Raw genomic sequence first — 11,977 nt, forward strand, 5'->3', positions numbered from 1 at the left:
TTGCGCCTTTAGTTTGCCCTGGTTTTCCTCCCTTGTGGAGCGCCTTTTGTTGTCACTGTTTTTGAGTGCCCTTTTTTGTATCTCCCGTGTGGAGCTCTTTTTGTTCAGCCTTTTTTCCCTCCTTGAGAGGCGATTTGAGTTTCGTGCGATTAAAGCTGCAGCCTTGTTGGCCAACTTACACACTGCGTCTGAGTCCTACCTCCTCTCGTCGTGTCACTGTTAAAAAAAAAAAAAAAAAAAAAAGGTTGTCATTTTGAATGATTTTATATACTTTTTGGAGATTCAAACCCACTTTTCAGGTTTGGAAATATTTTTTTCAACGTTTTGAGAACGTTCAGAGTTTACAGGTTTCAAAAACGGGAAACAAATAAATGCCTCGGGAGAACAATGCCAAAATGCCATTTTTGAAACTTGGCTGGTGACCATTTTGAACCTCTGAAAATTTGTGGGTGAAACACTGTAAAATCATACTTTAAAAAAATGTCTGTCTTTTCTAAGCATTTTTTATTTATTTTTTACAGCTTTTTCTGTGATTTTTTTTAGTCATTCAAAAATATTTTTGGAGATTCACACCGAAGTTACGAGGTATTGGCAGGATTCTGATTCCAAACTTTTATCCTTGACTTCTCATTTCAAAACGAGTAATCCATCTTGTTCGGTGAGACGAATAAACATTTGGTTTCCCCGTCATAACAGCCCTCTGAGATAAACCCTGAGGACTGCAACAAAACTGAGTTTTGACACCCCTGAGCTAGTCTAACAGCACAACAACCTCCCAAAATCCCCACTTAACTGGCATTGCTGCTTGAAAGCGCCATCTTTTCTGTCATATGTGTGCACGTAAGGACCCAATATTATTTGTTGAACAGTTGTGATTCTTTCATAAACAATGAATTAAACAAGTTTCCTCCTGTAAACGTCATGTAACATATCATTTATACGCCTTTAAGGCAAGTTGGAAAATGTCCGAAGTCCTCTTGTTTTTAACAAATTTAAATCACCATAAATCACGCTGTCCAAAAAAAAAAAAAAAAGACCAGAGACTCTTGGGTGGATATACAGATTTACAGTCTGAGGTAAAACAGCAAGGATGTTTTAAAAAAAAAACTGTGCTACTAATAATTCTGGGGTACATTATCACAATTCATTATAATGCACATTTATCCAGATTTCTCCTTACTTTGGAAGCATGTCTTATTTTGGTATATTTGAATTTGATAATAATGTCGATACACAGTTTCATTTGATAAATCTTATGATTATTCTAGCGAAGTTTTACATTCATAAGTCTAAATTTACACATAAGAAACAATCCTTTATTGATTTTTTTTTTGTACCCGTGAGAAATTATTTTTTGTCATTGTCTGGTTGTCTGTGCAAAAGCTGTAAAAACGTATAACTATTGCAAACTTATCATTTATTTATATGATTTTGTATCAAACTATTTTCTTTTCTTTCAGTTTTACTATTGATTTTATTTGGTTTAGCTTTTGTATGTTTTAACTTTCCTGGCGTGTTCTATGTTCTAATTGTTTATAGTGTATACAATGATTGTATTATTTCCCCCCAAATATTTTGTATACTTATTGAGTGAATAGAGATTTAAAAAAATAAAAACTAAACTGGGCTACTCTATGTACAGGAGATAAACATGTTTCTTCTTATTCGTCCGAGTGCAGTTTAAAGGTCTATTTATTTTTATTATCCAAATGAATCTAGAATTAAACGTATAATTTTATGAGCTTTTATTTTAAATTATTATTTTTAAGTAAAATTAAATATTAACATTTTCGTGACATAAGATTTGTCCAACTGTATTTGCCGTAGATTTCACGTGGTAGCAGAAGAGCTACTCCATTCTAGGCACGACGCGTTTACGCTCGGCTTCACGATAAAAATAATTCAACACGAATTCGTACGGAACGAACTGACACATCGACACTTTGCCCCGTCACTACTTTATTGAAGTCAAACATAATTGCTACGTTTCGTGTCTGATTCAATCGTATCTCTCGGTCCTCTTTATTTTGCCTTAGCTTAGCTTAGCTTAGCTTAGCTTGCTAGGCGCCAAAAAACGAGACGCGTTTGCTATCGCCAAATTGGCTCAGCAGACGTCAATCGTGAGCGTAAAGTGTCGTGAATATCGTGTGAAGATGTTCACAATGGCGAAAGTCAAGTACGAAGAGGAGCTTTGTGGAGCACAGGAGGACAACGAGCGACAACGTCAACTGCTGGACGCCGTTTACAAGCAGCCTCGAGTTGTGTTGAACAGAGCAGGTTTGTCACTTGTTTCATCGACACTTTTCAACCATATGTACGTTTTTATTTCTGTAATGACTCTTCACCGGGTCACTTTGTTACGATACACAGTTTTTTTTCTTCAGTCGGTTTGGTACATTTCTCAGTCGATACGAATTGGATTTAGCAGAACTACAACTGAGGTAAAGCTAGCCGCCTTTTCTTTTTACGCGGTCAAGTCAGCCGCCTTTTCTTTTTACGCGGTCAAGTCAGCCGCCTTTTCTTTTTACGCGGTCAAGTCAGCCGCCTTTTCTTTTTACGCGGTCAAGTCAGCCGTCTTTTCTTTTACGCGGTCAAGTCAGCCGCCTTTTCTTTTACGCGGTCAAGTCAGCCGCACTTCATTTTTTCTGTTCGCCCTTTTCTAGGATTTACGGTAGTGTGCTCGAAGAGACGCTGGCGCGGAGAATGTGACCGAGAACAACATTGGGTTTTCAAAATAAAAGATCGGGTTTCAAAAATAAAATTAAATTCAAACGCAGTTTAAAGTATGCTTGGTTTTATTCTTCTTCTTATTATTATTATTATAATTACTATTATTATTATTATTATTATTATTATTATTATTATAATTAACAGTTTAAAAGCTGTTTCACAATAACAGTACCAATTCAAATTTCACTGGGAATGCACTCTTGTGGGGTGATATTGAGCAATAACATTGATATGTACAGTATTAAGTTAACGGTAATTTAAAATGAAGGAAAGGTTGAAATTGAGAAGAAAATAGGTGTGTGTCATCGAGCAGACATGCCACTTTGAGGCAGAACTAATTTGGGGTCAATAGGTCATATGACCTAGAAGCTATTAAGCAGAAAATAAGTGGAAGTCTAAAATGAAAAAAATAAAATAAAATAAAAGGTGTGCATCATCTATCAGACATGGCACTATGATGCTGCATTGGTTTGGGGTCAATAGGTCACATGGCCTGGAAGCTATTGAGCTAAGAAGCTGAAATTTACAGATAATGAGAAAAAAAATGGTTAAAAATAAGCGGAGGTCTCTTTTTTTTTTTTTTTTTTTTTAAGGCTGTATGCAAATGAATATGTACAATTTTCTCTTGTTTCCTACAATATTAGTTGCTGATGTCATGTTGATCAAAATGTATGCTGTGTTGACCCTAGTCTCACACCTTGACTCCGCAACATTTTTGCATTATTTTTTTTTGCATATTTATTTTTTTTGTACAATGAAAAATGGTTGAACAAGTTACAATACGTCAACCATATTTCTATATATTCCCAGTAGACTTTTTTTTTTTTTTTTGGGCAAATGTTAACTTTTAATAATCAAAAATCAATTCAACCAATGAGCAACCCGTTTTCTGAAATTTGTGTTTTCATCTCTAATATTCTAATATAAATTATGGTGAAAACAGTGCCTCTGGATTGGCAGACCGGGGTGGTGGTCCCCCTTTTTAAGAAGGGGGACCGGAGGGTGTGTTCCAACTATAGAGGGATCACACTCCTCAGCCTCCCTGGTAAGGTCTATTCAGGGGTGCTGGAGAGGAGGGTCCCTCGGGAAGTCGAATCTCGGATTCAGGAGGAGCGGTGCGGTTTTCGTCCTGGCCGTGGAACAGTGGACCAGCTCTACACCCTCAGCAGGATCCTTGAGGGTGCGTGGGAGTTCGCTCAACCAGTCCACATGTGTTTTGTGGATTTGGAGAAGGCGTTCGACCGTGTCCCTCGGGGAGTCCTGTGGGGGGTGCTTCGGGAGTACGGGGTACCGGGCCCCCTGATACGGGCGGTTCGGTCCCTGTTTGGTCCGCATTGCCGGCAGTAAGTCGGATTCGTTTCCGGTGAGGGTTGGACTCCGCCAAGGTTGCCCTTTGTCACCGATTCTGTTCATAATTTTTATGGACAGAATTTCTAGGCGCAGCCGAGGCGTTGAGGGGATCCGGTTTGGTGGCCTCAGCATTGCATCTCTGCTCTTTGCAGATGATGTGGTGCTGTTGGCTTCTTCAGGCCGGGATCTCCAACTCTCACTGGAGCGGTTCGCAGCCGAGTGTGAAGCGGTTGGGATGAGGATCCGCACCTCCAAATCCGAGACCATGGTCCTCAATCGGAAAAGGGTGGCGTGTCCTCTCCGGGCTGCTATAAAGGGCCCTCACAGCCCCGGCCACATTGGGGTATTTGCACATTGGGGTACTTGCACGTTGTGGTACTCGCACATTGGGGTACTGGCACAGCAAAATTTCTTTAAACATGGCATGATAAACCTTTACATGTGGATTTTTTTTGCCAGGTGTGATGTGTGTGTCAAGCTCAATGGGGTTTGGTGATTGTTAAGATCTGCAAAAATCAGCGTCCTTTTTTATTTTTAGGGAATGACTTGACCTGATTGGTATTTTTTGCAAAAGTATATATACCCGTCATCGCTCATATTCATTGCACGATGTTGCTTTTATTGTCCATATAGGCTATGAAAAATAAATAAAACAAAATGAAAAAGTACATATGTTTGGATCGGTCTGATACCAGTGAACATCTTGAGTAGTGGAAAAAGTAAAAGAATATTCATAAATTACTTAGTTATTACACTTACAATGAGTCTTACAATGTTTTTTTTTTTTTTTTAATGCCTTAAGGACTAGGTGACGCTGTATTTATAACTGAATTTTGTCACAGAGATACCTTCACGCCTTGACTATAAATATCCATGTCAAGTGTGGGATTTTTTGAAGCATGCACCGGGGAGTTATTAAGTACATCCTTCATTCACGATACTGCTTTTAACGTCCATAGAGGCTATCAAAAATAAATAAAACTAAATAAAAAATACTTATGTTTGGATAGGTCTGATGCCAGTGAACATTTTGAGTGGTGGAAAGTAAAAGAATATTCATAAATGACTTAGTTATCACACTGAGAATGAGTTTACAATTTTTGTAAAAATACCGTAAGTGGGGTATTTATTTATTTTTTTCATGCCTCAAGGGCTAGGTGGCGCTGCATATATAACTGAATGTTGTCATATAGATAGCTTCAGGCCTTGACTATAAACATACATGTCAAGTTTGGGATTTTTTGGAGCATGTACAGGGGAGTTATTAAGCATATCCTTTTTCAGTGCAAAACACAAATTTTGATGTCCCGCCCTCATCATATAGTATTTCGAAAAGTCAAGATTTTTCCCCCTGTCGTTGGCTCAGGTCTTGACATGGTCCAGGTCAAGTCTTAACTCAGTCGGATGAAACGTGTAGGAGAAGTGGGCAAAAGTATGCCCCCTGTAAATGTGAAAAAAATCGTCAAAAATGGGACATTCAAAAATTCGTAGCTCACTTCCTGTTCATTTTAGCATATGGGTCCAAGAGACTTGTTTGTAGGTCTAGGGCTTCCTCATACACCTAAAAATATTCGTCGTTCTTGCTTAAACGTACAACCGGGGCTGCGTCGTTAAAAATTTCTAGGGGGCGCTATTGAGTCATTTTTGTAAAAATAGCACAATCAACAATAAAATATGGCTCATTTTACCAAGCCAGATGTGTGTGCCAAGTTTCATGAGTTTCTGTGCATGTTTAGACCCTCAAAACCGACGTTGTTTTCTTGGCGAACAGCGCTTAGCCACGCCCACAGCAATTCGCGAAAACTCACAAACTTCGTGTTGTGACATCATGAAGGCCGAAACCCTCATCTGAGCAAATCTGAGGTCCAGTTAACGTGTTTGGACAAAAACGTAGAAGAAAATTCGGAAGAAAAAAAATGCCACTAGGTGGCGCTATCAGTAAGATGAAATATAAGTTCGTAGATGTCTTTAGGGCTGGACTCTCATCAAATGTGGGAAATTTTGAGAAGATAGGATCATCTCGGTCAAGTTAATGCAGCTTTTATAGTCACGAAAAATCTTCAGACTTTGCGGCACCGTAGCGGCCACGCCCTTTGGCGAAAAGTTACAATATTCGGTGTGGGGCATGATCAACATCTTAAGGCTTTTCTGACCAATTTTCAACTGGATCCCTTCAACGAGCTCGGCACAGTAGCTAAAAACGTAAAGTATGACATTTATTGTTACCACTAGGTGGTGCTATATGTATAACTGAATTTTATCATATAGATGTTTTCAGGCCGTGACTATTACGTTGCATGAGAAGTTTGAGATTTTTTGGAGCTTGAACATAGGAGTTATTAAGCATTTGCTCTTTCTGGACAAATGAAATTTTAAAGGCAATATTTGATGCCCTGCCCCCGTCATATAGTATTTCGAAAAGGCAAGATTTTTTGCCCAGTTGTTCTCTCAGGTCTTGAGATGATAAATGCCAAGTTTGAAGTGAATTGGATGAAAAATGTTTGCAAAGGGGGAAAAAGTATGACCACAGTGAATGTGCCAAAATTGGACATTAAAAAATTCATAGCTCACTTCCTGTACATTTTAGGAAATGGCTTCCACTGACTTTTTTTTTTGTGCGTCTCAGGGTGCTACATGTGCCTGACAATTTTCGTAGCTCTAGGTCAAACGGGCCGGGAATGGTTTTTATTTTTCTACGCTAGGGGGCGCTATAGAGTCGCATTGTTATGACAACTACAAAATATCAAATTTTTCGCCGGGCCCGAAGAGACTGCAAAGTTTGGTGAGTTTTCGTAAATGTTTAGGCCCTCAAAAATGCGATCGTTTACGGAGAAGAAGAAGAAGAAGAAGAATTCTTACAAAAACAAGAGGGACCTCGCAGAGGTCGCTGCTCGGGCCCTAATTAAATCAATTACAACCACAGTGCAGGCTATGTTAAAAAAAAAAAAGTGACAAAAAACACTGCCACTCATTCACATTGTTTTTTGTGCAAATGTTCCAATGGTGGTTGAGGGGATGGGGTGGGTGGGGAGATGATCGATACTGGCTTCCACCGTGTAAGTGACACGGGCTCGGAAGCATTTGTTTGTGTGTGTTGAATGTGTTGTGTGTGTGTGTGTGTGTTGGGGGCGGGGTCGATATATCTATACATGGCTTTATGTATCGATATTGGGATATGAAAAGGCGTATCTATACGATATCGATATATCAATATTTTGAACCCAGCCCAAGTTAATTCAATTGAAATAGAAAGGGTGTATGAAAACAAATTCCTTGTAGTAGTTATTGATGATAAATTATTTTGGAAGCCACACATAGAAATTGTTAAAAAGAAAATGTCAAAAATCATAGGGATACTCTATAAAACTAAGGATGTCCTGAACATGAACTCATTATATACATTATACAGTTCATTATTCTTACAATATCTGACCTATTGTGTGAAAATCTGGGCAAATGCAAATAAAACAAACACCAACTCTGTATTCAAATTGCAAAAGAGAGCTATAAGAATTATTAATTAATCAAAATATACTGAATCAACACATCGATTATTTATTAAATTAAATACAATGAAATTTTATGACTTGGTTGAGTTTAAATTAGCACCAAATTAGACACAGTCCTTATGATATAAGGGGTGCACATGTCTATAAAAAAACAAAAAAACAAAAACAAGAACAAATATTAAGCAAAGGTGTGTATCTGTTAGGTGTTAATTTGTGGAATCATTTGTGAATTGCCCTGAAAGGATGTGACTCACTTGTTGAGTTTAAAAAAAAAATGTTTAAAAGTTTTAAAAAAATACTTGTGTATAGATTTGTTATTCATTCACTCATGTGGCCCATGTGATAAACGTCAATATAAAATACATAACATCACAATAAATTAACTTTACCAAACCATGTGTATCTTGTGTCTCGCAGATGTCAGTGAAAAATATATTTTTCCTGAGCGGCAGGAGCCAGAGTTCCCTGGCGTGAAACAGGAGGAGGACTTGGAGCCTCTGCAAGTTAAAGAAGAGAAGCGGCAACAGCCTCCCAACATCAAAAAAGAGGAGCAGCTGCCACCATACATTGAAGAGGAGGAGCACTTCACAGAGTTGCCCGTGACTGGTGTCCATTTGAAGACTGAAGATGAACGTCAATATGAAGAGAACAAAGGGGCGGAGTCTCCAAGCAGACAACAAATGACAAATGATGACAGCCGGTTAGCTCTTATGTCAGATGGTGAAGACGCGTCACACGCTGCTCACACTGCTGACGATGAACAGTGTGACGATGATGTGACATGTCACACTGATGGCAAACGGTGGAAATGTTCTCAGTGTGGAAAAACCTTTGGTTCCAAGTCTCATTTGAGAAGACACGCGATGGGCCACACTGGTCATAAACCCTTTGCTTGCACAGTTTGTGGTCGAATTTTCTCTCAGAAGGGATCCTTAAAAATCCACACACGAACCCACACTGGAGAGAAGCCTTTTGCTTGCTCAGTTTGTGGTCAAAATTTTGCTCAGAGGGTACACTTAAAAACACACACAAGAACCCACACTGGAGAGAAGCCCTTTGCGTGCTCAGTTTGTGGTCAAAATTTCTCTGAGAAGGGAAGTTTAACAAGGCACACAAGAACCCACACTGGAGAGAAGCCTTTTGCTTGCTCAGTTTGTGGTCAAAAATTTGCTTTCAAGGGATACTTAAAAATACACACAAGAACCCACACGGGAGAGAAGCCCTTTGCTTGCTTGGTTTGTGGTCAAAATTTTGTTCAGAGGGAACACTTAAAAACACACACAAGAACCCACACTGGAGAGAAGCCCTTTGCTTGCTCAGTTTGTGGTCAAAATTTTTCTTCCAAGGGATACTTAAAAACACACACAAGAACCCACACGGGAGAGAAGCCCTTTGCTTGCTTGGTTTGTGGTCAAAATTTTGCTCACAGGGGACACTTAAAAATACACAAAAGAACCCACACTGGAGAGAAGCCTTTTGCTTGCTCAGTTTGTGGTCGAAAATTTGCTTGGAATATATGTTTAAAAGTCCACACAAAAACCCACACTGGAGAGAAGCCCTTTGCCTGCTCAGTTTGTGGTAAGAAATTTCGTGAAAAGGAAAATTTAAAAATACACACAAGAACCCACACTGGAGAGAAGCCCTTTGCTTGCTCAGTTTGTGGTCGAATTTTCTCTCAGAAGGGATCCTTAAAAATCCACACACGAACCCACACTGGAGAGAAGCCTTTTGCTTGCTCAGTTTGTGGTCAAAATTTTGCTCAGAGGGTACACTTAAAAACACACACAAGAACCCACACTGGAGAGAAGCCCTTTGCGTGCTCAGTTTGTGGTCAAAATTTCTCTGAGAAGGGAAGTTTAACAAGGCACACAAGAACCCACACTGGAGAGAAGCCCTTTGCTTGCTCAGTTTGTGGTCAAAATTTTTCTTCCAAGGGATACTTAAAAACACACACAAGAACCCACACGGGAGAGAAGCCCTTTGCTTGCTTGGTTTGTGGTCAAAATTTTGCTCACAGGGGACACTTAAAAATACACAAAAGAACCCACACTGGAGAGAAGCCTTTTGCTTGCTCAGTTTGTGGTCGAAAATTTGCTTGGAATATATGTTTAAAAGTCCACACAAGAACCCACACTGGAGAGAAGCCCTTTGCCTGCTCAGTTTGTGGTAAGAAATTTCGTGAAAAGGAAAATTTAAAAATACACACAAGAACCCACACTGGAGAGAAGCCCTTTGCTTGCTCAGTTTGTGGTCGAATTTTCTCTCAGAAGGGATCCTTAAAAATCCACACACGAACCCACACTGGAGAGAAGCCTTTTGCTTGCTCAGTTTGTGGTCAAAATTTTGCTCAGAGGGAACACTTAAAAACACACACAAGAACCCACACTGGAGAGAAGCCTTTTTCTTGCTCAGTTTGTGGTCGAATTTTCTCTCAGAAGGGATCCTTAAAAATCCACACACGAACCCACACTGGAGAGAAGCCTTTTGCTTGCTCAGTTTGTGGTCAAAATTTTGCTCAGAGGGTACACTTAAAAACACACACAAGAACCCACACTGGAGAGAAGCCCTTTGCTTGCTTGGTTTGTGGTCAAAATTTTGCTCACAGGGGAGACTTAAAAATACACACAAGAACCCACACTGGAGAGAAGCCCTTTGCTTGCTTGGTTTGTGGTCAAAATTTTTCTTCCAAGGGATACTTAAAAATCCACACAAGAACCCACACTGGAGAGAAGCCTTTTGCTTGCTCAGTTTGTGGTCAAAGATTCCCAACAAAGGGCAACGCTGAGAGGCACAAGTGTGCTGGTGAGAAAAGCGGTTGATGAATGAAGCTTGATATGATCTCATTTAGGAATTGACGTTTAAAATGGTGCAGAAATTTCTACCGCTAAATGAATGATTGATCTGTGTACTTGTATCGTGTGTTGTGTCTTTGCCTATTTTGAAATTGAGTTTGTTTTGAAAACGTAACATCAACCTGACAAGTGGCTGCAGATTATAACTGACGGCTATAATCTGTCATCTGTACATGTAAATGTCCGTTCATATGTAGTTTGCCTTATATACATATTAAAAGGCTGTTGTTGAAAACATTATTTTAGGTTAATTAATTATGCACAAATTAGTGTGTCAAAAAAATAACGCAACTGATCGCGAGTCTGATTGCAGACCGCAGACTGGGAACGGAACGCCCACGGAACGGAACGCCCCTATGCTCTTGATTGACGGAAAGTGACGCTGCTGTCGTGATCCAGTAGTGTTGTTCTCAACTTCTCTGCAGCGAGCGGTCGCCACGAGAACTACGAAACGAAATCATTCCATCCATTATCACAACCTCTTAGTTCTCAAAAAGTTCCCGGGGACGACACGAAATAATTTGTAAAATGACGAGTCGGGAGCAGAAAGTAAGTGGACATGTATTTTATTTAATGAACATTAGCACATAGGTCGCTAAAGAAAAGTTCGTTTCCCGCACAGAAAGTTTGAAAAATGAATTGAAATGATTTAGTGGAACACAATGTTTTTCTTCCATATCTCTCTCGTTGAATTCCAATTGTTATTTCGCATGGAACAATAGTTTGAACCTGTGTACCGTACAATATGCTGACCTAAAAGTAGTAACTTGCAAATGGGGAATCCACCGTGACGCTGTACGTAATGCAAAATGGTGTAAGCCCAATACGTCACATATTTGCAACAGATAGGCCTGTATAGCGTAGCTACGTAATTAATTACCATTAATGTATCGATGGGATTTGAATAATAACATAATTTTACTCTGTTGTGGCATGAACGTTAAGAAATCTTTACATGAGTCCAGTTTTTTCTATTTCTGTTGGTATGTTTTTGGATTGCCCCTCCGTGAGCCGGTACCTTAACGTGGTGGAGGGGTTTGCGTGTTCCAATGACCCTAGGAGCTATGTTGTCTGGGGCTTTATGCCCCTGGTAGGGTCACCCATGGCAAACAGGTCCTAGGTGAGGGGCCAGACTAAGAACGGCTCAGAAGACCCCTATGATGACGACGATATTTGGAGAAGCGTTTCCCTCGCCCGGACGCGGGTCACCGGGGCCCCCCTCTGGAGCCAGGCCTGGAGGCGGGGCTCGCTGGCGAGCGCCTGGTGGCCGGGCCTGCACCCATGGGGCCCGGCCGGGCACAGCCCGAAGAGGCAACGTGGGTCCCCCTTCCCACGGGCTCACCACCGGTGGGAGGGGCCAAAGGGGTCGGGTGCAGTGTAGGCTGGGTGGCGGCCAAGGGAGGAGACCTTGGCGGACCGACCCCCGGCTACAGAAACTGGCTCTTGGGACATGGAATGTCACCTCTCTGGCAGGGAAGGAGCCCGAGCTGGTGTGTGAGGCAGAGAAGTTCCGACTAGACATAGTCGGACTCGCCT

The 11,977-nt window shown here is 40.5% G+C and overlaps 1 protein-coding gene across 1 annotated transcript; it reads left to right on the plus strand.

The window, feature by feature from the left end:
* Positions 1–1,858: 1,858 nt before the first annotated feature.
* On the plus strand, positions 1,859–10,408 carry LOC144006379 (uncharacterized). The gene is made up of 3 exons (XM_077505190.1): positions 1,859–2,277; positions 8,007–8,209; positions 8,408–10,408. Exons 1-3 carry the CDS (start codon positions 2,154–2,156, stop codon positions 10,406–10,408), a joined length of 2,328 nt encoding a protein of 775 aa, XP_077361316.1. The 5' UTR covers positions 1,859–2,153.
* The last annotated feature ends 1,569 nt before the right edge of the window (positions 10,409–11,977 follow it).

Source organism: Festucalex cinctus, chromosome 1, assembly GCF_051991245.1.
Source record: "Festucalex cinctus isolate MCC-2025b chromosome 1, RoL_Fcin_1.0, whole genome shotgun sequence".
Lineage (NCBI taxonomy): Eukaryota > Metazoa > Chordata > Actinopteri > Syngnathiformes > Syngnathidae > Festucalex > Festucalex cinctus.

Coding starts and splice junctions, on each gene's coding strand:
- LOC144006379 (XM_077505190.1), top strand. CDS start 2,154: ATGTTCACAATGGCGAAAGTCAAGTACGAAGAGGAGCTTTGTGGAGCA. Junction 2,278..8,006: donor AGTTGTGTTGAACAGAGCAG/GTTTGTCACTTG, acceptor TGTGTCTCGCAG/ATGTCAGTGAAAAATATATT. Junction 8,210..8,407: donor TGACTGGTGTCCATTTGAAG/ACTGAAGATGAA, acceptor AAATGTTCTCAG/TGTGGAAAAACCTTTGGTTC.